At 52.8% G+C, this 23613-nt stretch overlaps 2 protein-coding genes and 1 pseudogene across 18 annotated transcripts in view; all 3 read left to right on the top strand.

The window, feature by feature from the left end:
* Window positions 1–21406, top strand: part of MYO18A (myosin XVIIIA) — an 89944-nt gene extending 68538 nt beyond the window's left edge. For 8 of the 17 annotated variants that reach the window (XM_036222065.1, XM_036222066.1, XM_036222067.1 and 5 more), the window contains 16 exons: window positions 89–243; window positions 2042–2165; window positions 2251–2451; window positions 3010–3120; window positions 3624–3728; window positions 4056–4202; window positions 4600–4713; window positions 6057–6173; window positions 6366–6449; window positions 6890–7027; window positions 8680–8865; window positions 9240–9379; window positions 10175–10219; window positions 13424–13546; window positions 14893–16187; window positions 20827–20940. In XM_036222065.1, coding sequence (XP_036077958.1) covers window positions 89–243; window positions 2042–2165; window positions 2251–2451; window positions 3010–3120; window positions 3624–3728; window positions 4056–4202; window positions 4600–4713; window positions 6057–6173; window positions 6366–6449; window positions 6890–7027; window positions 8680–8865; window positions 9240–9379; window positions 10175–10219; window positions 13424–13546; window positions 14893–16183 — 3081 coding nt within the window. In that variant the 3' untranslated portion in view covers window positions 16184–16187; window positions 20827–20940. Of the gene's footprint in view, window positions 1–88; window positions 244–2041; window positions 2166–2250; window positions 2452–3009; window positions 3121–3623; window positions 3729–4055; window positions 4203–4599; window positions 4714–6056; window positions 6174–6365; window positions 6450–6889; window positions 7028–8679; window positions 8866–9239; window positions 9380–10174; window positions 10220–13423; window positions 13547–14892; window positions 16188–20826 lie in introns of those variants that run through there. The other 9 variants (XM_036222074.1, XM_036222075.1, XM_036222076.1 and 6 more) reach the window with 6 other exon arrangements.
* On the top strand, window positions 20034–20153 carry LOC118604492 (annotated as a pseudogene).
* Window positions 21265–22186, top strand: TIAF1 (TGFB1-induced anti-apoptotic factor 1; the record flags this gene model as incomplete). Its single annotated transcript, XM_036223341.1, is given in 3 exon segments — window positions 21265–21612; window positions 21614–21721; window positions 21723–22186. Coding segments are annotated over 3 exon segments (570 nt in total), but the record flags the coding sequence as incomplete, so codon positions are not given.
* Between the last annotated feature and the right edge of the window lie 1427 nt (window positions 22187–23613).

Genomic DNA, 23613 nt, shown 5'->3' on the forward strand with positions numbered 1-23613 from the left:
CTCACCCATCTCCTTCTCCTCACCTTCGCCACCAATACTTCCGGGCCTCTCAATGGCTGCTGACCCTGCACTCCATCTCGGCCCCTAGCTCGGAGACCTGCAGGCAGATAGTGATGAGAGCCAGCGGGCTCTGCAACAGCTCAAGAAGAAGTGCCAGCGGCTGACGGCTGAGCTGCAGGACACCAAGCTGCATTTGGAGGGCCAGCAGGTCCGCAACCATGAGCTGGAGAAGAAGCAGAGGAGGTGGGTAGGGTCCCTGCCCTGGGCAGAGACGACCTCCTAGAACAGCCCCAGACAGGGCTCCCTGCCTCTCCTCCAGGAAGGAAAGAAGGGAGGACCTGAATTTGGCCAGAGGCCTTGCCTGCACAGTCACGAGGTCATTCGTTCTCCTGGAATGTGAACAGGTCTCACCTGACCTCTGAGGAGCACTCAGACCACATCCCCACTGAAGGCCTGCTAGGCCTCTGCTCACAGACGTTCTATCCCCAGTGTGTGCTTGTCACCCTGCCTGCGCCCAGTAAGGATGAGCACCAGCCAGGCCCCATGCAGGAGCCACTCCACTGCAGCCCTGCCCTTCGTTCCCACCCAGCTCCCCATCTCTCCCTTGCCTCAGCTATACACTCTCCTAATATCGTTAAACTACCGTGCCACTTCCATCTCATTATGGTAATGGCACAAAGGAGGGGGGCAGCCCTCACAGGAGAGAATCCAATCTAAATTAATTTCCCTGGCTGGGGATGGGAATGGGATGCCTTTATTAGCGACACCGAGGAACCCACACACCCTGGGAACAGCAGGGTGCCCCAGGGAGTGGGAATAGCGCCCAGCTCCCCTCTGCAGGGAAAGGGTTCTCAGCAGAGGCACTAGTTGCCTTGGCGAAGTGGCAGCCCCACACCCACAACCCTGAGGAAGACACCTGCATAGCGAAGTCCTCCCAGTGAGTCCGGGTTATCCTCTGCCTCCTGGGCTGGGCTGCTGTTTTGCAGAGAGTCAGAGGAAGTGAGGTCTTATATACTTCCCTCCCAGCACAGTAACTGCTTCCCTAGTTCTCATCTTTACCCCCACCCTCCCTTTTACCTAGAGGCAAGCACCCGTAGCGGGACCCCCTTCTGAGCACCCTGACGACAGTGCCAGCGTGGCCTAGTTACCATCTTGCTGCCCTCCCCATTGGGCAACTTGTTAGGTTTCAGCTGCCTGGAGTTTTCTTTTCTTTCTTTCTTTCCTTTCTTTTTCCTTCTTTTTTTCTTTCTTTCTTTTTTTTTTTTTTTTTTTTTTTTTTTTTTTTTTTTTTTTTGATATAGGGTTGGGATAGGGGGAAGCTACAGGAACCTGATTAGCTATTCAGAGAAGGTATTTCAGCAATTTGCTCCTTATTTAAAGTCACTGGGCAGGAAATGGAAGACTGGGAAGTGGATGAGTAAAGAAGGAGGCCCCCAACTGTGGACTGCACACCCGTTGAAGCACAGCACCAGCTGGGCACAGTGGGACTGCTGGCTTCCAGCCCAGTGTGGGGTGTCCTGGTGGTGACACGGGTGTTGCTGGGGCAGGTGGGCCAAACTCTGGTGCCAAGGGTCGGGGGCAGGAGCGGGCTGCTCCACCTAGATAGCCACACTATCTTCCATTGCCAAATCGTACTATAGAAAGTGAGTTAGCTGAGGTAGGACGTCCATTTCCACCCATCCTGATGCCCTCTCTGCGCTCACCCTGGACCCTCACCTTTGAAAGGAAAAGGTCAAGACTTAACGCCTGAGGAGAGTATGTCCACCTCTTCCATGACAGCAGTCTGTGGATCCTCTTAGGCCCACCAGGTGACAGGGCCTTTTGGACCCACTCGATGAAATACCCCCACCACATCCCAGACCAGGTCGTTGAGTAGGATCTCAATGGCCTGACCTATAACCCTTCTGAATGTTTAGGCTGCAAGTCCCCCCTCTGCTTGTGTCTTCTTCGTATCTGTGGTACTTCCTGGCAGCCTCTGGGTGCTGGAGACCCGGACTCATCCTTTGTCTGATGGAGCCACCATGGCCATGCTCCCTCACAGGTTTGACAGCGAGCTCTCACAGGCGCACGAGGAGGCCCAGCGGGAGAAGCTGCAGCGGGAGAAGCTGCAGAGAGAGAAAGACATGCTCCTCGCTGAAGCTTTCAGCCTGAAACAGCAACTAGAGGTGCGTGGGGCTGCCCACCCACACCCCGTCCCACTCACAGGCCAGGGTCAGCCCAGGGTCAGCCCTATCTTCTCTTTCGCTTTAGGAAAAAGACATGGACATCGCGGGATTCACCCAGAAAGTTGTCTCATTGGAGGCAGAACTCCAGGACATTTCTTCACAAGAGTCCAAGGATGAAGCCTCTCTGGCCAAGGTCAAGAAACAGCTCAGGGACCTGGAGGCCAAGGTCAAGGATCAGGAAGAGGAGCTGGATGAGCAGGCGGGGACCATCCAAATGCTGGAACAGGTGCTGGAGGGCTTGGCTAAGGGAGGCACCACCATCCCCCAGAGCTAAGTCAGGTTGTGGGCCAGAAGAAGGCAAGATCCCAAATGCAGTCATTCGTTTGCTCCATTCATTCCCTTCTTTGCAAAATGTTGAGTGAGCACCTGATCTGTGCCAACCACAGTGTGAAGATAATTAAGCTTTCGTGGTACTTTCCACAAGAACAAGTCTTGATCAAGGTGTAGTAGTGAGGGGTTCAGTAGTGAGGTGTGCTCACCCAGCCTGCCACTGAGCCACCATGTTCATTCAAGGAGCTAGAGCCTGGAAGCCAAGTAGAAAAACTTCAGGGTTGTCCCCAGCCCCAGCAGCCTTCTCTGGGCCTGTGCTAGAGAAGCCTGGTAAGGGAGTTCAGCTTCTCAGGAGAAGCCCACTGCCACAGGAGCAAGATGGGAGCAAAGGGAACCTCTTCCAGAGATGTTCCTTGCTCCTGAGGCTGGGGAGAGCTGCCTATCAGGGTGCAGTGGACAGGGATCAGAGCACTGCTGGGAAAGGAACCCAGTCCCTACTCCCTCCCACCTCCAGGCCAAGCTGCGACTTGAGATGGAGATGGAGCGGATGAGACAGACCCATTCCAAGGAGATGGAGAGTCGGGATGAGGAGGTGGAGGAAGCCCGGCAGTCATGTCAGAAGAAGGTGAGGCAGTGGACACTTACTTGGTCCAGTATAAATGCCAGTTCCCCCATCACTGCTTTAAAGTGAGGGGATTTCTGCCTTAGCCACGCTATCTCCCGTTGCCATTCTGCACCAGGAATCTGGCATTAGCTGGGAGGTGTGCTCTTGGTTTGTAAAGAAGCTCGGGTCCTTGAGGAGCTAATGTTCCCTGCTTTCTGTGCCATATGACAGTCCACCCTGTGCCACCCTGTGCAGTCAGCCTGGCTCAGTGGGAGCTGCCCACTCTGGAACAAGGGGTCTCACACTGGCTCAGGGCCACTGTGTGTGGCCTGCCATTCCTCCTCTCCCTCCCAGGCTGCTTTGAAACCCTAGGAACTTCACATTCGGGGTCTGACCCCTCCGAGGTCATCCATGCTCATCTCTGCCCCACTGTTTTCCCTGGGCGGGGGAGGCCAGAAGGAAAGGGGTCTGGCTGGCATCAGACACTAAAGGGACTGATAGGCTCTGTCCCCATGGTGCTCCAGTTAAAACAAATGGAGGTGCAGCTCGAGGAAGAGTATGAAGACAAGCAGAAGGTGCTGCGAGAGAAGCGGGAGCTGGAGAGCAAGCTCACCACGCTCAGTGACCAGGTGAGTAAAGAGTGTTGTCTGGGGCCTGGCCAGCTGCCCACTCCATCCAGCCTTAGGGATGAGAATCTTAGGCATAGAAAGCTGGCAACCAGGGGTAGGCGTGCTGGGCTCTATAGATCCCATGTTATCACTTGTGGAATGGGAGCGATAACCATACATTGCACATGCTAGCTTTTTCTCATTGGCTGGTGTGATCCTGGTACTTGCACTGTGGTTGCTCATTAGCAGGACTCTGAGAATGAGAGCAAGGGTGAGGTGAGGGCTTGGAAAAGTCAAAAGGAGGCCCCATGGTGGAGCCCAGAGCCCCAAATTCTTATGTCCACCCAGGTGAACCAGCGAGACTTTGAGTCAGAGAAACGACTTCGGAAAGACCTGAAGCGCACCAAGGCCCTGCTAGCAGATGCCCAGATCATGCTGGACCACCTGAAGAACAATGCACCTAGCAAGAGGGAGATTGCTCAGCTGAAGAACCAGGTATCTGCAGAGAGAACATTGTCAAGGGGCAACTGAGCTTATTTTTTTCAGTTCTCTTTCTCTCCCTCTTGTCCCTCTCAGTGGTTCTTGAGTCCTTGGGAAGGAAGGTGATAGGGAAGCGGGAAGAAGCCACTTGTAGCAACCAGACTCCACAGGGTCTATGCATGTTGTACAACATGACCACCAAGCCCTGGGATGCTGTGGTCAGGGCCCAGAACCTGCCCCCTGTCACGGAAGAAGGTGCCTGTGCATGCACTGGTCCTGGGATCCAAAGTGAACAGAGGAGGAGAAAGAGAGCGCCTGGGTTCCTTTTCCCCTGTCAACACCCTGCAAAGCCCTCCTGTCCCCAGGTAATGGCTGATGTCTTTCCCTGGGGTGGGGGTGGCTCTATGTCCAGCTGGAGGAGTCAGAGTTCACCTGTGCAGCCGCCGTAAAAGCACGTAAAGCAATGGAGGTGGAGATCGAAGACCTGCACCTGCAGATTGATGACATCGCCAAAGCCAAGACAGCGGTGAGGAACTGGGGTGTGCACGTCCCAGCTAAAGGAGAATAGAACTGTGACAGTGGCTTCCTTCACCCCAAACAGCGACCCTTCCTCAGCCGGGTCCCTTCATGCCAGGGCTTTCTGCAGGGAGATCAGGCCTCTCTCTGTTTCTCCCACTGATAGCAAAGGCCCAGGAGGGGGTGAGGTGGAAGAGGGAACTAGCAAGGGCCCATCTCCCTGTTTAACCACCTGCCTGTGGGAGTTTGGCCGCAGGCCCCAACATCATAAATAAAGGCAGCTAATGTGGCTAAGGGATGTAAGCAGGTGCCTGGAGATTAGCGGAAGCACCGATAAGAGGATGGGATGGCTGGTTTCCCTCCCCTTCCCCTGGCCAGCCCACTGACAACCCCAAGTGGCAGCTAATTAGAGCTCTTATTTAATGCCTCCCTTTTAATTTCCCACCTCTCCCACGGCCCATCTATCGGCCGAGAAGTCATTACTGGGATGCAGCCACCGGTACCACCTCGGGCAGGGAACGGGGCAGGGGAGGAGGCTGGGCTTGGCTCTGGGCTCCACAACCCCCTAGCTAGCCACCTGGCTGCTGATGCCAATCTCCCAGGCTTGATTTATCCCCGTGACATTTGTGCTCCTCAGCAGTTTTCAGGTGAGTAATTCAAATTCCTTAATTGTGTTAAAAAAGGCTGTTATAAAATTACCATTTTATTTAAATCCGAGTTAATAAATTTCTTGGCAGAGGCTTCCCCAGCTCCCCACAGCCCAGTAACAAGATGGATGGGGCAGAGAAGGAGCCAACGCAGTCATTTTGGTTTGGAATTACAGGCTAATAGATTCATTCATTTCCTGAAGCTGCTGTTGGCTGTCTCTTCCCCTCCCCTTGGGAGTGGACTGGCTGCGGGGGCTGGACAACCAGGAGCAGGTGGTCCCAGGGGAAACCAGAACTCATGCCAAAAGGACTTCGCAGATTTGAGGGGACTTGAAGGGGGTACAGGGCATGAAGGTTAGAGCCTACACTGCCAGTGCCAGGATGATGGGTCACTTGTTCTGGGCAGACCTTCTCTAACTTCTCATTAACCTCCAGAGAGCTGCCAGAAAGCAGCTGTCATTTAGCCGTGGGTCTGCCTGTGCTGCAAAGCCCGTATCCTCACCTCCCAGGTCCAGAGCAGGATAGGCAGCTCCTTAATTGTCACTGGTCTTGGAATCTGCTCCAGCCGCTGGACCCAGCCTCATCATCACCCCCCCCCCCCGCCCCCAACCATTGGAGTTGACATGGGGAGGGTTTAGGCTTACCACTTGGGACCATCAGGCACTCCAGGCCTGAGGCCTTCTGATCTGTCTTTGTTTCTGTCCAGCTGGAGGAGCAGCTGAGCCGCCTTCAGCGTGAGAAGAACGAGATCCAGAACCGGCTGGAGGAGGATCAGGAGGACATGAATGAGCTGATGAAGAAGCACAAGGCAGCTGTGGCTCAGGTACCCTGCCCAGGAGTGCCCACCACCCCCTATGCCACAGATACTGTCGTCTGGTCCCCCTCAGAGGTCCCCAGCACAACTGTTTCTTTAGGGAGGTTGCAGTGCCTCTGATCCCTGGCACTCAGGGTGGGTAGAGTGGGCTGAATTCGGAATTTATGGGGGATCCCACTTTAGCGCTCATTCTTTTCCCAGGCCTCTCGGGACCTGGCTCAGATGAATGACCTCCAAGCGCAGCTAGAAGAAGCCAACAAGGAGAAGCAAGAGCTCCAGGAGAAGGTGGGAACCAGGGTCTCCCTTGGTAGAAAGAGGATGTCGGGGTCACCATGAGCCTGGAGGGATGAACCTCCAAGCTCACAAGGAGAGCAAGCACTTCTCTCTGCCGTCAGTAATCCACAGGGCAGCATCAAGTGCAAAGAGCTAGGCTTGGAGCCATATTGCCATAGCAGACATTTTGGCTTCAGCTGCCCCATTTCACATTTCTATTCCCTCTCTGGTCCTTAGCTTTTTTTTTTTTTTTATCTCCAAAGGGCCAAATCTGCGCCAGTGCTGGGCCAGGTGGGGAATGCCTCTGGCTCTGGGCCTCATCCTTCCACCTCCCCTGTGCATCCCTCCCTCCCTCAGCCTTCTGGTCACCATGGTGATCTTGCCAGGCCCCAGACACTGCCCCCTCCCTTCTGGGCTCAGTTCTTTCTTCTCTTCCTGCTCCCCATCCCCAGCTACAAGCCCTCCAGAGCCAAGTGGAGTTCCTAGAACAGTCCATGGTGGACAAGTCCCTGGTGAGCAGGCAGGAAGCTAAGATCCGGGAGCTGGAGACACGCCTGGAGTTCGAAAGGACCCAAGTGAAGCGGCTGGAGGTGGGTGCACACTTCTGGTCCGCAGCTACCGGGGCAGAGCTGCCCTAGCAGCTGGAGCCCCGCATGCTGAGCAGGGCTGAGCAGGCCCAGGATGCGCCTCAGAGGCCTCTGCCAAGCTGCCAGGGCAGCTGACGGGGCGGTACCTTCTCCCCTGCCCGCCCGGCCTGCTCTCTGGGCACCGCAGAGCCTGCCTGCTTTACATTCTGTTTCCGTGTTTGCTTTCTGCCAAGGGACCAGAGCAGCTTAGCTTTTTGTCTTCATATTTTCCTCCACCATGAGCTCCCCCCCGCAGGTCTCCCTCACTCGCTCTCTGGCAGGGTCATAAATATGCAACAAATGGCGCCACTTCTGTGAGGCTGAAGTCTGTTCTCTCATCTCGTTGCTCTTTCTCTCCCTCCCCTTTTTAATTCCCTTTATTCCTCACTTCTTCCTACCCTTCTCGTCTCTGATTTTTCTCCTTCTCATCATTTTTCTCCTTTTTTGCCCCATTCTTTCTTCTCTTTGTGTTTTTCTTCTCCCCAATCTTATTCCTTTTTCTTACCCTCTCTCTTTCTTCCTTTCTCTCCCTCCCTTTCCTCCTCTCCCTCCACTTTTTCTGTTCATCTATCTCTTTTCTCCTCTTTTTCCCCCTCCTCCTTCTCAACCCGTAATCTCCATACTCCAAATTTGGTCTTTTCTGTTCAATCTCCCAAAGCCAGCATGCTCCAGCCCCCTCCCTCTCCTGCAGAACAGGTAGGAAGGAAGAGACAGGGAGAATTCTTTCTCTGGGTTTATACCCTTCTCACCCTATTTTTAAGTTTTCATCCCCCTTGAGCTTGTAGGAATGCAATGTAAGAATGTCTGAGCACCCACAGTTCTCCAAGAGAACTATGTTCACGAGTAAGGAGCATCCTTGCCACCTCCCCATTAACCCCTCCTCAGCAGAGCAGGCACTGGGGTATGAATGGGCATAGGTACTGGGGGTGGCAGTGGCATCCAGAAGGCATTAATACCCTTGACCTAGGAAGAGTATGGCTGAACCTCCCAACAGGGCATCACAGTCCTCAGGAAAGCTAGAGAGAGTTAGAGGAGATTTAATCACAATTCACATTCTCCCTTGGTAATAAATACTTTGATCCCCATTTTACATACAGGAAGGGTCAAGTATAGTGTCACAAAGCTGTGTAAGGGGCAGAAGAGGCCGTTGGTGTGGTAGATACAGGGCAGACCTGCTACACTTGTCTTCTTTTCTCATGGGCCCCCAGTCCCTTTCCTCAGCTCTTATCTCTCATTTTCCCTTCTGCTTAGAAAGGCAATATTGTGGTTTAGACTTACAAAATAAGAAACACAGATGGCCCTTGAGATCTTGTAGCCTAGCGCTGTTATAGAGACATGGAAACTGGGGTGCTGAGTGGTGGAGTCATCAGGGGCAGTCATCTGCCCTTCATCTTCCAGACTGCCTTATTCGGTACTTAAAAGACCCCGTGGGGACTAGATGTATTATTCTCCCATTTTGCAGAAAGGCAAAGGAAGCCACATCAGAGGGCTTTAGTTGTTTACCCACCTATCAGTGAGCGGTGGAGCCAGAGCTGGACCCAGGCCTGACTCCAGAGCTCCGCCACACGCCTCTCTCTACCTGGCTGATGGGCTTCTCTTCCCACCTCCCTGTCCAGAGCCTGGCCAGCCGGCTCAAGGAGAACATGGAGAAGCTGACTGAGGAGCGAGATCAGCGCACAGCAGCTGAGAACCGGGAGAAGGAGCAGAACAAGAGGCTACAGCGGCAGCTCCGGGATACTAAGGAGGAGATGGGCGAGTTGGCCAGGAAGGAGGCTGAGGCAAGCCGCAAGAAACATGAACTGGTAATGCACCACCCCTCCCCCCAGGGCCCCAAGCTGGCAGCCCTCTGAGCAACTGCTAAGGATACACCGCACCCCTGGGCTGGTATTGGGCTGCACAGAAACCATGGTTTAGACAATAGGAGGGAAGAAGACATGTCAAGAGGACAGTGATAGAAGCCCTGAGGGCAAGCCAGGGTCCAAGGGTGGCACTGGAGTCTCCATCAGGTGAGGCCAGGCCTCAAAAGCCCAGCAACACCAGAGCAAAAAATAGCTCTGCAGACTTGCACCCATGTAGCTTCTGCCTGGCTGGGAGAGCCCTGAAGCAAGCTTTTTCTGGGGCAGCTGGATGAGAAACTAGCCCTCCTGTGAATTGGACTGCCCACTCTTCCTCCTAGGAAATGGATCTGGAGAGTCTGGAGGCTGCTAACCAGAGCCTGCAAGCCGATCTAAAACTGGCATTCAAGCGCATCGGGGACCTGCAGGCCGCCATTGAGGATGAGATGGAAAGTGATGAGAATGAGGACCTCATCAACAGGTGAGGGGGGCCTCAGGGCACCTGACGTCGGCACAGAGGCCCTCTTGACCGCCTCTGGACCAGGCCACCAGGTAGAACAGCTGCAGCCTCTGTCTTCCCATCACCAAGCCACTGGTCCCAGCTCCCCGCGTTGCCAGACCCCAGCATGGACCTGTCCTGCAGTAGCTGAGGGCAGGACAGGTGCTGCCCGGCTGAGACTGACTCCTCCTCTCTTCCTCCCCATCCTCCTTCCCCAGGCCTCTCTGGGAACTGGCTCTCCAGTTCTGCCTGCTCAAGATGAGATATTCCCCCATTTAGCTGCATTTCCGATTGTGCCTGCCCCACTCTGGGGAGAGCGGAGATTTAAGGGCCATGGTGCCTTGTTACCATACCAAAGATTTTCTCATAAAACCTACCCAGGGAGTGGTTTAGGAGAGAGAATGAGATTTGTAGTCTTAGGCCGAGGAGGAAGTCATGAGGCAGGCAGACCAGCAGTCAGAGGTTTGAGGGGTCAGGCCCTGGAGAAGCTCAGAACGCTGTCCTAAGCAGACCCCTCAGACCTGCCCCCTTCTCACTTGAGGGCCAGGGCTCCATCCTGCAAGCATATCCCAGGGAGCCTGCTCCTTTGGGGCAGGGGAGAGATGCCCAGGGCAGCCCGGACCTCCCTCTGAGGACAGGCCACCTGATCTCAGTCAGCCAGAGCCATCTCTTGCTGAGGAAAGAGGAGTCCTCAGCTGAGGGGTCCACCTTAGTTTGCCCCTTGATTTTTCTGTCTTCTTCTGGCCCCCTTGCCCACCATTTTCTCTCTGTTTCCAGTTTGCAGGACATGGTGACAAAGTATCAGAAAAGAAAGAATAAACCGTGAGGACTGGAGCGCATGCGCTCTCTGTCTCTCTCAGCGTGTTGTCTAACCCCTAACACTGGCCTGCCACCCAGCCCATTGCATGCCGCATGGGGACACAGAGCCACTCGCATCTCCTCTGAGCTAGGCTCTCACACTAACACTGCTGACTCTGTCCTAGAGGAAGGCAGGCAACAGGCTGGGCCCTGCATCAGAGATAAAGGGCAGGCAACATGGCGTGCCCCCCCAGGAAGGCTCAGGCTGGCCCTGAGGGCCTGAGGCCCTTGATGGGCAGCATGGGGGCTCCATCAGAAAGGAGAGCTCAGCCTCAGTTGATGGTACCCACAGTCTGCCTTCCTGAGTTCCAGCCCTCTTCTCCCCAGAAACCAAGTATAGCTTTCTCCCTGGCCTATTTCTCTGAAGAAAAGTCTGTTTGGGATGGATTCATCCACACCCTTGGGCTCCCTTAGAGCCTGAGCTACCTGAAAGAAAGGGTATGTTTCATTTTTAAAGGTCTGCCACCTTCTTTTGGCAGACAAGGATAGAAGGTGAGGGGCATCTAGCAGTCACTTATTTGGAGAAAGCATTCAGGCAGCTAATTACGGGCTACTCTGCTGTGGCAGGGGAAGGGAACATAGCCAGATGTGTTTACTTTACTCCCTGCGGGCACCTCACACACCTCTGGGCAGAGGGAGGCCCCTGGACTTGTGCTGGTGCTGTCCGTCACATGGCAGGAAGCCCAGTAAATCTACCCCTCTCATTGTTTCCTTCTTTCTGGGTGGGCGCTGGACAGCTGGTACAGATGTGCACGTCTTCAGGCGGATCAGGGTGATCCTCCATCAAGTTCGACAGGGCTGTTTTGGGGAAATTGTTTTTTTAGCGTGGTGTTGGGTTTCCTCCCCCACTCTCTCTTGCCTGACAGGCCTCTTCCCCTGGCCAGGATGGGCTGGCAGCAGTGCAACGGACTCCGTGAGAGCTAATGATAAATGTAATAGTGTGTAACAGTGATAGAGGGCCGCTGGAGCCCAGTTGTCACACACAATTAATATCCCCCGCTGTTCTGTCTCCGTTTGTTTGTTCCCCCGCGATTCGGCTCCCAGTTAACTAATAGCACATGAGCCTGGACATAAATTGTATTTGACGCGAGGTTTAATTCCAACCATTTAAAATTTCAACTGCCCCCTGAGCCTGCCTGCCCCTGGAGTTTGTTTACGGGCCTGATTATTTAAGGAAAAGAACCCAAACATCATCTATATGCTTGAAACTAAAGGGACAGCCAGGGCAGACAGGCCAGCTTCTCCACCCATTCGTAGTTCTGAATATAAGGAGAAAAATTCGTATTCTGGGCCCATGACTGTCTATCCCCTGTGTGTTCCAGCCCCGCCATCCTTGGGCTGTAGAAGCTTCAAGGACTGATAAAATGCACATTTGAGATTATATTCTAAATCATTGCCAGACTCAACACATGGGTGCATGCACACACACACACACACACACACACACACACACACACACCAGTGTGCCCTCACGCAGGCGCACAAGGGTGTGCAGTCCAAGCCGGGTTCCTGCTGATGGCAGAGAGGTGATGTGGCTCCTTCCTCAGCAGCTCTGGGTCCCAGCTCCAAGTTATTGAGTGAGCGTGCTAAGGCGGGCAGAAAAATAATGTTTCGATTTACTTAGAGATACAGTTGTTATTGCCATAACCTTAATGAAAGCAGTAAACAGTGCAGTATTAAGGGAGATTTATACAGAAACGCTTTTAACATGTAGACATAGATTTTGCAATGCATACAGCACCTCCTTTCTAAAGGCAATCAATATGGTTATGAACGGCGGTGATAAATTACAGGCTCTGAGCCAGAGGAGGAGGTTTTTTGCACGGGTGTATAAATCAGGTGGTATTGGCGTTTCGTGGGGCCCATGCACCACAGTAAATCTGCCAGGCTCGGATGGGCATGGGGCTTGCATTAGCGGTTTTGGGGCTGTCTGCTAAACTCCTGTTTACCCAGGGCATTAGCCAGCCTCGTCTTTGTTATAATTCTGTGTTTGACGGAAGCCGATAAAATGTGCCTTTTTATTCCCCTCCCCACGAGTCATGCTCTCTCACAGTCCCCAGAACAGAGTCTGATGATTTCGTGTGTGCGTGCGCGCGTACATGCATGCATGCACACATGCCTATTTATTCAAGAACATAATTCAGGAACAGAGCTGCTCCTGTTGACACAGATGAAAAGAAATTTATATCAAGGAGAAATCCTAGCATATCCATAGCAAGGGAATGTGATGAGCAGACATTTTGCAGAATTCTAGAAGCATTCTCACTCAGAAGCTGTCTCCAAGCCTCTGCTGTTTTGTGAGGGGGTCACTGTGATTTCAGCCTCAGAATTTGACTCCTTTGGGTTTTCCTACATGTGGAGAGGACTCAGGCCAGCTTGGCCAAAAGAAGCAATGGGGAGCAAGAGCTGGGGGTTATCTGAGGGGGGAAGAGGAGACTTGGAGAAACAGAGCCCTTTCCTGGGACTTTCTGGGCCCAACTGGATCTCCAGGGTACAATTTGAATACTGAAGCCCTTGCCAGCCCCTTGGGAAATGCTCCTGGTCCCTTCTTTTCCTTTCTCTTAAAGGTCATGGCAGTTGCAGGATGGGTCTGGGATATAGCCTGTAGTGCCTAGATTTGTATTGCCACCAGCTAAGGAGACTCCAGGATCAAGCTAACTTAAAGTCATAATGAAGCCCTTCTCTTATCTGCCCTGTGGCCAGCAGCCCAGCTCTTGCAATGAAGGCATGGAAAATGGCAAATCTGTAGCCACATTTTGGGCAGACAAGAAATATCAGAATAGGCCTCGGAGTAGCTGGAGGGCTCAGGACTCCTCTTTTTAACAAAAAGCCATTTAGGTATAATTGATGAATGGATGATCTCTTTATCATTCTCATTGGGTTGGTTAGCTGAACAGCAGCCTATCACACAAAGCGGAATGGGAGGTGCCTTCATGCTCCCCAGGGTCGTCTTGGTGGCTGTCACACAGTGTGGCCTGCTGAGTGGGACAGGGTCCTTGTGCTCCACCTAACCTTTCTTGTTCTCCTCCTCGACTCACTGATGCGCATGCCACCCTGCATCCCGCTCCCACCCAAGGCAAACTTGCTGCCACTGCAGCGCTTCCTACTGGGCAGCAGCTGACCACCTCTTCCCCAGCCTTGCCTACCCTTCTACTCCTCATCCCACAGTGAGGGGGACTCAGACGTGGACTCAGAGCTAGAGGACCGGGTCGACGGGGTCAAGTCATGGTTGTCGAAAAACAAGGGGCCTTCCAAGGCAGCTTCCGATGATGGCAGCTTAAAGAGTTCCAGGTAAGCGTGTGGCCTTGAGCTAGGAGGCAGAGTCACCTCATGTCCCAGGGATGGATGAGCAGTGTCTTGATCCCAAAGAGGGCAGGCTTCATACCACCTGTGTCTCTTGCATGGCATGTGTGTGAGGGGCCCTAGCGTGCCCCCAGCATGTGGAATGAGCACAGGAGGCTCTAGGTTTCCTCTTAGTCAGGGTCTGCAGTGCCCTTATTCTACCCAGGTAATATTTTACTATCAGGCTCAGGGCTTTGGTTTGGTGTAGGTTTAACTTCATCCCCACTTATTCCTTTAACAAATGTTGATCGAACTACCTGATAGCTTGTAATCGACTGGGGTGGGGCTCAGGGGTGCTCTGGATCCCACAGCCCTGGACAGAGCCTGCGCAGGCCACCTGTGGTTCTTTGAGGTCTTAACAGGAATAGCTACAGAATAGTGCCATTTCTGTGACTCCCCTGTCACAGCTATAGACACATTTCCATCTTTCTCTGCCCACTCTCTCCTTCCTATAATCTTTTCACTGCCCCCCCCATGCTTCCTGCTCATACCCATGGCAGGGGGGCTTGCTCCCCTATTTTCCAGCCTAGTCACAGCCTTCTGATCACACAGACAGTTACCCCTGGAATCCAGAGCTCCACCTTCCCCAGCTCTCGCCTGTCATCCAGCAGGAGGAAGAGAGAGCAGTCCCCTGGCTATTTTCCTGCTGGCCACCCCTCACTCGAGTTTCTCCCCAACTCAGAGCCATCCTCATCCCCCAGGGCACACCCTTCCCTCACCCCTCCCAGAGACTGCAGGTGGGCTGGGTAAAAGAAGTAATCCCTCTTCTCTAACTCCCTGGAGGTCTTTCCCAAGTCCAGCCCCTCACCACTAGCACCCAGCAGCCCCCTCTAATTGGTTTAATTTATTCGGCTGAACAACATTTTGTTATTGCAGATAATGCCGCCTTCCCTGCCCCACTGCCGTTTCACCACGGCGTGGCACGAGGCTCCAGGTAGTTGACAATGAAATAAATTGAACTAAACGTTTTAGAGGGGGAAAAGTGATGAAATAGAACAATAGTCTAATTTACATGACATTCTCCATGAAGCTATTTTCACTGACGCAAATTATTTTGCTTCATTTCCTCAGAAGCTCTCACTGCCACTTTGCCAGGGCTGCTGCCGATTTCTCCTCCTCCTCCTCCTCTCTCCTCCTTTCTCCTCCCTCCCCCTGTGCCTTTATTCTCTAGGTTAATGTTTGTTCCTCTCTCTCTCTCTCTCTCTCTCTCTCTCTCTCTCTCTCTCTCTCATTCTCTCTTCGCTGCCCCTAATCCACTACTGGTTCTCTCCTCCCCGGCCTCACCTCTCCCTCAGAACGGCCCTCAGCACCCTTGGGAAGGAAGGCAAGGAGGGCAAGGGGGTGGAGGAGAGGCCGGCCTCTGCACTGAGCTCTCTGAGCTACCGGAAGAGGCTCACCTTGAAGGACTCCATCGGGGGCACTGGGGACTCCAGTTCGCTCTTCAGCACCCTGAGTGAGCAGGCCGCCTCCCCTGAGAGGCCCCCTCGGAAGGCCCGCCCGAGCCCCAGGGAGGAACCAGGCCAGGGAAGGAAGTCCGAGGAGCCAGATGAACGTGGCTCCATCTCCTCTGAGGTCGGGAGCCGTGCTGGCAGGGGTATGGAGAAGCGGTGGGGCTCAGACTTTGACCGGGCCTCGGCTGTCTCTGCACCTGTCAGCCGGGCCTCCTCAGCCACACGGCATGGCTCTGGTGAGGATGGGGCCCGTTCCTCCATGAGCTTTTCATTGTCAGGCTCACCTAGTTCCCGCCGCAGCACCTCCCAGCTCGACAGCCTGTCAAAGACTCTCAGCCCTTCCCTGAGCCGGGCCTCAGGCCTAGGCCGGGCGAGCCCTGACTCCCGCCTGTCCCTGGGCCGGAGCTGCCTGGATGAGTGGGATGATGGAGCCAGTGTGGCCTTGAGTGAGGCCCTCTCCCAGTACAGCCACCCGTCACTGGCCCGCAGTCTGTCGGTGCCACCCCGGTCACACTTCTCAGCCTCTGCCACGGATGAGCCTCCCGGCTCCAGCGTCCGCCCTATCAGCCGTCACTCCTACCTAGACCCCGACCTGGAGGCCGCCATCAATGAGGTTTTGAGCTACAAGCCCGTCCCATTCCAGCGGAGCAGCCTGGAGCCCAACTCCGAGGAGGACGACCGGAAGAGCCTACAGAGTGTCCGGAGCGCCCAGCTGGACCCCCTAGAACGGGCCACCAGCATCCGCCGCTCAGCTTCTGCTGCGGATGTCTCTCGGTCCCGGTCCCGCAGCAGCCGGAAGAGCCGGAGCAAGAGAAGGAGCAGCTCCAGCTCCAGCTCCAGCTCCAGCTCTGAAGATTCCTTAGAGCACAAGCGGCGGAAGAAGGGGCGCTCCCGGAAGGGCAAGAAGAAGTCCAAATCAAGAAGAAAGAGAACGGAGACCGAGTCCGAATCCTCCTCATCGACATCCAATGGCTCTACTGTCTCAGTTCACAGCCGCTCCAGCGTGAAGAAGGGCCCGGCTGTAGAAAACGAGACTGGGCAGGCACGCAGGCCATCTCGGAAGGAGGAGAAGCAGCGTAAGAAGGAGGTGGACAGCCTGATGATGCGGTACCTGTACCGGCCCGAGAGCGACTAGTGTAGTAGGTGGCACCTGGCGTGGAGTGCAGCATGGTGTGTGCCACTCAGTGTGAACTAACATGCTCCTGCCCCACCTGCCACCACCTAGGCCCCTCCTGCATTCCTCTTGGCCAGGCTTGGCCTCGGAGAGCTTGTTGGCTACCTCGGACAGCAGGGGCCAACTAAGCTGGTTAGTCATTCGGAGCTCCGAGCCAAATCAGCTTACCCTGGGCCAGGGACCCTCTAGCTACATGTGCCCCTCTTCATTCACTCAATCCTCACACTAATCCCATAACAAAGGTCTGATTAGCCCCATTTTATAGAAGAGGAAGCTGAGGCTCAGGAGGTTAAATCACTTGCTAACGTCACACAGCTGGGAAGTGATGTTGCCAGGGTCTGAATAGAGTCTATCCAACTTACCCCTTAACCAGTTCTTCATACAGCCCAAGGCAGAGCATGTGGGCAAAATGATCACCGTGGGTGCATAGCAGCACCCATATGGGAGCTCTTGACCATGACCCCAACAGGCTGGGCCTGATAAGGAGCCCTTACTGACCCACCCAGTGTGGGATGGTGTATCAGTGGCCACCAGCTGTTATGAGGCCTTTTGCTTAGCTCTCCCCCTGCCCTGCAATACCACCTTCCTCCCTGGCATGGATCTCAAGCCTAGGAGTACAAGGCTCACAGGGCTGCCACCCCCACAGCACTGTACCCTACAGTAGGCCCAGAGATGCCTGATGCCTTCCCCAACCCGCCCACCCGAAGCCCACACATGGGCGTCACCTCATTTCATCTTGTAAAGTTTTAATGAATAGAAATTAGGAGCTGCTGAGTGACAGCCCCCTCCTGGTTTTCCAGCCTCCCCCGGCCTTCTCCCTGTAGGGAAGAAGATCTATCAGTTAGGTCCTTTCTGCCCACACCCCCACCTCGGAAGAAAGGCAGAGACTGACTCATTGGAATGCCATTGTTGCCAGTTTCCCTGGTAGGTGGTGACATTTGGATCACCCTGGTTATGTGAAGCTGTTTCTGGCTTGGTATCCTCCCAGGGCAAGCTTGCTGCTTCCCAGGAGGTATGACCCCAGAGCACAACCCCCTGAAGCATGAGTATTTGTTTCCGAGATGCATGAACTAACATACCTGTCGCATGCTTGTGGGCTTCTTGTGCAATGGAGCAGCTGGACAAGTACACTGATTTTGTCCCTTTTATACCGAAGGGACTAGTTATGTTTTGTAGAATGGAGCAAGCGCCAGTGAATGGTATCCGAAGCTATTTGGAGATGGCAGATAGGATGCGGGAGATGGAACTTGAACTCAGACCAGGCTCATGGCCAGCTCAGATTCCTTAGTCCCTGAGCTGCTGTAAAACCAAGCCCTTGGGCTCAGCACTGCTCTGTCTCTTCTCTTATGTGGCAGATGCTTGCAGATGCTCTGGGAAGAGCAAGAAGAATCTCAATTGCCCTAGGGAGCAGTCGTCAGCTCCGTAGTGAGAAAGGACAGGAGTCATATGTATCTATCACCTCAGCCTTCGCCTCAGTGGCTCCGCTGAGTGCCCTGCTGCCCCAGTGCAGGAAGTCAGTTGATGGACCATGTGGGGAGGTTTGGAAAGCAGAGAGGGCCAGGCCCTTCTGAGCACTGTACTCCTACCCAAAGAGGGAAACATGAGCCTAACCAGGCCACCCCACACTGACCAGCAATTGTTCCTTCAGCTCATCGTCACCCTTGGCCCCACAACCAACAAGAACAAAAACACATAAAGCCTGTTTCTTCCCTCAGCCACCAGCACAGTTCCTCTTGTCCACTAGCAAAAGAAGAGTAGCCCTGAAACTCTACACACCACCAACCCCTTCCAAGGAGGGAGGGATTCACTGTGGGGAGAGTAGGCACCGAGCCAGAAGCTAGCCAACCAATAAGAAGCCAGCAAGACAGGGCCAGGGGAGGGAGGACCTGGTTGGACTCAGCATGGACTGGCTTTGGGTGGATAGACTGCCAAGAGTGGGGGCAGAGGCAGAATAGTGACTTAGCTTCTCATCTGGTGATGGGGACCAGTGAGAATTCAGAACACGAAGCCATCCATAGCTAAGGCAAGAGGAGGGGGCTGCCTCCCTAGGCTCGCCCAGTGGGAAATAGCTTATGTACCGAATTGTTTGTGACAGCGCTGAGCAGGAGACACTGGCTCGTGGGGAGGAAAGCTTTTTAAACAATTTGGTTAAAATGTTCAAATTGCCAGCCCTGGCTCTTGCCCTGAGGAGGGGCCTAGCTAGCTGCCTGCCGTTGGCTCTCTGACAGCTGTGGCAGTAGGAGCAAGGGGATCTTGCAGCTCCACAGAACAGGGGAGAGAGGCATGGAGTTCACTCTGCCCGGTGCCTCTGCCACTGTCCAGCATCTGAATGGAACAGTGTTGAAACCCAGCTGTCATTTATCCAAGTGTCTTCCTGGCCAGCACTGGAATGTGGGAGCAGAGGCTGCAGCTCCACTCTAACAGGTGCTAGAATGGAAAGGAGCACCCTTGGCTCTCCAGCATCACCCCATTTGCATCTGGGTCCCAGCCCTGGCATCAGCCTCACCCCCCTCTGCCCACAAAATAACCCCCACTGTCTTTCTACAAAGCCAGTCCTTCTTTACCTAACTGCAGACCTTAGCACTGTATGCTCAGAAATTCTGTCTAAAATATAAAGCCAGGTTCCCACTAACTTAGAATTCAAACAATCCGAAAGCTAAAATAACCCAGATTTTTTTTTCTGTCGTATAGTCATATTGAGCTTTATAATTTTGTTCCTGAGACACCCCAGAGTCCTTAAGTGTCTTTGGCCCATCAAAGTAAGACTCATTTATGTTCAGTCTAGTTTGTATTAAATGTGTTTTGTGCTATTTTGATTCCTTTAAAAATGGTAATTCATTCATGAGAAATACGATAACTATTAACCAGACTGCCCCATTCCTGAACCATTTTGCATAATTGAACATGTATTTTATCAGGCTGTTTCTTCTCCCCAGAGAGAGAGAGAGAGAGAGAGAGAAAGCAAGAGACCTATCTTTACACATCCCCTGGGCTCTCATCCAGGCCAGCAGGGAGAATTCAGGTTCAGTCTTGTTTTTTCCTCGGTTCACCCAATCTAGCATCAAGGTGGAATTATCAAAAGGCTTTGTGATCTAAGAGTCCCGTGTTCAAATTTACACACTGGCTGTATGACCTTGGGCAAGATGCTTCATCTCTTTGAACCATGAAATGTTCTCTGGACATTTCATGAGGTCATTGTGAAGAATAAGAGCATATCCAGAGTGCCTAGGAGAGTGTCTCACAAACAAGAAGTGCTCACTGACCAAATTCTTTCTTCAACACAGAAGAGCTAAGAATGTGATTCTTCTTGCATAATTCTGTTTCCTCTGCTATGGGTTTGGGGAGAGAAGAACTCTGAAAGGGCTAGTAAACAGGGGCCCTCCAGATTCTTACAGTTGTTGGCAGCAGTATCACAGGATTCCTGTGGAGGTCTGTTATCCCACTGGAAGCTCTCTGGGACCTGAAAGCAGGGCTGTGTCCCTGGAAGCACTTGGTCAGGGACCCATTGAGTATAGGACGCTGGCAGGGGCTGGAGCCACTCGGCTGCATTTTCTTCAAGAATGTTGACATTACAGTGCACTAGAACTGGCAGAGGCAGTGAGGTGGGGGCAGGGGAAGGCAGCTCTGAGGCTTTGGGAAAGAAAGCAAAGAGGAAACTGGTACTGGAAGATGAAGTTCCATCCTTGCTTGATGCCATGAGCCTGCTCCATCCAGGGGTAATGCTGCTCCACACCTTGGGAGTGGAGGCTCCCAATGGGCTGATGAAAACTTTTAAGGAGTTAGGTTATAGTACCAAGAAAGAGACAGTTGGGTCTACGGCCATGCTACCCTGAACATGCCTGATTCCCATCTGATCTCGGAAGCTAAGCAGGGTCGGGCCTGGTTAGTATTTGGATGGGAGACTACCTAGGAAGACCAGGTGCTGTAGGTGTAAAAAAAAAAAAAAAAAAAAAAGGCGGAGGGGACAGTTATGCTACCCTGAAACAGGTCTTGCCAGCCCCTACATCCTGAGTCTCCGTTCCTTGTGGTAAGTAGGTGATACCATGGTCAAGGGCAGAAATTCTCAGTCCTTAGGAAAACATGATGAGGAGAAAGGACTCAGATCTAGGCATATTCCATGGAGAAAGGCCCTCCTTAGAAGGAATCTTCTTGAGAATAACTTTTAGACAAATTGCGATCATGTAATCACCAGATCTCCAATCTCCATGTTGGTGTGGTCCACGGACTGCCTGTGCTAGAATCTTCTGGGAAGGGTATTGAAAATGCAGAATTCTTGGATTCCACCCACGAGCTAGCAAATCAAAATTTCTGAAGGGAAGGACCCAGGAATCTGCAATTGATTCTCATGCACACTCGAGTCTGAGATCCACTGCTCTACAGCTTCGCTTTCCTCAAGAGTTTTCTAAGTTTTCAGAGTCAGAGCAATATTTTCTCTTACTACTCTGAGTATCTTTTGGGAAAGTGAGGGGAAGTTTTTACTTAGCAACTTGGGACTTTTGGGGAATACAACGACTGGGCCTGGGGGGCCTCCCCAGGACAGAAGGCTTTGGTGCTGAAGGTTAGGAATGTCATTCCTTTGTGACCTTGATCCTCTCTCCCTGCAGCCCCACCAGCTACTGGAAGTCCCTCGCCCCTGACCGGTCAGATGATGACCATGACCCTCTCGACAGCACCTCCAGGACCCAGCACTCCCACAGCTACCTGAGTGATAGTGACACCGAGGCCAAGCCAAGGGAGACCAACGCATAGCCCTTGCACCCGTGGGTTACTGTTGCCACATCGCCTTTCCCAGGAAGTGGCGGGGCACAGGTCTCCCCACCTGACTGCTCATCTGCAGGGGAAACGCCTGACCCTCTTGGGTCAGGGGGCTTTCCAGGCTGTGGGGTCTGATGTCTCCACATGGAAGAGGTGGGGGAAGCGGAGTTTCTGAAAAGAGAACTTTTTATACCTCCTGCCTCCAAAATGCCACACTCTTGGCTTTCACCTTGGGCCGCTGTGGGCAGTGGCAGGTGGTTTGGCACTGCATGGAGCCAGCAAGTTGACCTCCATCTCAACCCTCTGCTCAGGGACGGTGGACAGATTACCTGCTGGGACATTCTAGGTTGCTGGGTCCATGGAGAGGAGTTGGGGGCGGGAACAGCAATTCCTTCCCCCTGGCTTGGGGTGAGGGCTTTCTCTTCTCAGTGCCTGCTGTCTTTTTACTTTTTAATTTAAATATCCAATCTCTCCATCACAGCTGCATCCCCGAGAAAGGGGGGAGGCTTCGTAGCAGCTGGGGCCCCAAAACAACTAGGGGAATCTCATCTCCATGTTCGCTCTTCAGAAAGCAGTCCTTTCTTTGTGCAGCTGGAGATACTGGTGAGCAGAGCTGGGTCCAGGTGCTTCTGGGTTTGGGTTGAGCAAGCCTACACAGACGGGGTGCATATGTACTATCCGGAACATTCAGCCCCCACTCCCTCTTCTGCTCACCAATGTGTTAAGTGCAATGACCTATTTAAGAGTAAACCCATTCCACCTATGCCAGTTCAGGGCTTATCCACACACTGCTTCCCTCTCTCTCTGTTCAGGCTGCCTGGACCATAAGCTCAATTTGAGAGGGAAGGGCTTGGTTTGAGGGCTTGTGATCAGGAAAACTGAAGAGGGAAGGTTTGGTCAGTGCTAATGTATTAGACACGAGTCCTCACCCTGTGTCCTGAGCCTGAGTCATTTTTCTTCCAATCGCCCTGCCTCCCAACACACGTATCCCAGATATGGCAACGTTTGGCCTGACAGTCCCAGCCCTCACCCTAAAGGTCATCCACCAACATCACCAGACTTGGGGGCCCAAGGGCAGTGCCTGGTGCTGCTCCCATCTGCTGTCCCTTTTCCTCTCCTGCAATTAGTTTGTACTCATCGGGCTGTGCTCTCTCTTCCCTGATTACCTGATGTATGGAAATAAATGTCCTTTCCTCCTGGCTCTGCCAATCTTCCTGCCTGTTCCTTCAGGCTCAGTTAAAGTCCAAGGTGCTCATGGGAGAGCACTTGTCAGGATTCTAGTGGGGACCTGGGGGAATCACTCTGGTCTGCTCCCACATCAGACCAGTGCCATCTAGACAGCTTTGACAAGTCATTTGGGGCAGGCAGAGGTAGAGGGATGAGAGGATTGGTCAAGGAAGACACAAACTCCACCTTTAATTTAAAGAGCCTATAGTTTGTAATTCAGGTTGGCGCAGCCCCCAGGCCTCTTCCTCCCTTGGCCTCCACTTGGGAACATTGAGGTCCCTCTATTTAATCTCACCAATTGCAGAAATCTGTCATGCCCTTTTTTTTTTTTTCTTTTTTAATTTTAGTCATTCCAAAGATGACTTTTTGATCAAAACTTGGCAGAACTCTCTCTGGCCCCAGCGCCACAGGGCAATGTGACAGGCTGGGAGTGCTGGCTTCTCAGCCCTGCTCAGTCTCTGCCCTCCTGCCCCAGTCCACACTTGGTCCCCTCACTGACAGCTAAGTGGCAGTTCCGGGCAGAAGGACTAGAAACAAAGGACTCCCTCCTCCTTCTCTTCTACCTTTTGTAATTCAATCAGTTATAATCCCTGCACACAAAGTGCTTACAGCTGGTTGATCAGGCTCCCCTGGTTTGGGCAGGTAGGCAGCAAAGAATATCAGACAACCCTAATGCCAAGGCTCTAGTGATGTCAGCCACCCTGAAAATGTCAAGAAAGAAAAAGGAGAAAAGTCACCCCCAAAAATGAGTGGTAGAGAAGTGTAAAGTGAGTTCATCTTAAACTTAAGAGACTGCCCTTCTCCACTGCTACTTAAGGTTGAATAGAGAATAGTAAAAGTGAAGTTAATTTTTTTTTTTTTTTAATCTACTGGCTCTTGTTCAGTTCTTTCACTTCCGTCTTTTACTCCTGCCTTCAATTATCTTGGTGCATTTCCTGTTTTCAGGAACTGGTGTGACAAAGTCCCTGCCAACTACAGACCCGCACTGACTCGGGCCTGTGGTTAACTGCAAAATCTAGTATCAATCTCTAATAGCCTGGCCTGGGGCAGAGGGCTTTGTTCAAGTGAGAAAACTTTATAATTCATTTATTCATCCACTCAACAAATATTGTGTAACTTTCTATTATGGTCTAGGCTCTGTTCCAAGTGCTGGGGATGGATGAGGTCCCTTCCTTCATAAAGCAGATATTCCAGTGGAGGGTTTAGACAATATGTACTGCACCTACTAATATGTGCAAGCTTTGGGTGAGTAGAGAGGAGTAAGTCATAGTGTTTGTCTTCCAAGGACTCATGGATTAGGCCTAGGGCAGATCCATGCAGAAATAGTTGCATGATGCATAACAGACAAGTTATTTTGGGCATATTATGAGGGGAGGCATTCTCACTGCAAGGAGAGGGGAGGACTGGAA

The sequence above is a fragment of the Rousettus aegyptiacus genome, unplaced genomic scaffold, assembly GCF_014176215.1.
Source record: "Rousettus aegyptiacus isolate mRouAeg1 unplaced genomic scaffold, mRouAeg1.p scaffold_m13_p_6, whole genome shotgun sequence".
Lineage (NCBI taxonomy): Eukaryota > Metazoa > Chordata > Mammalia > Chiroptera > Pteropodidae > Rousettus > Rousettus aegyptiacus.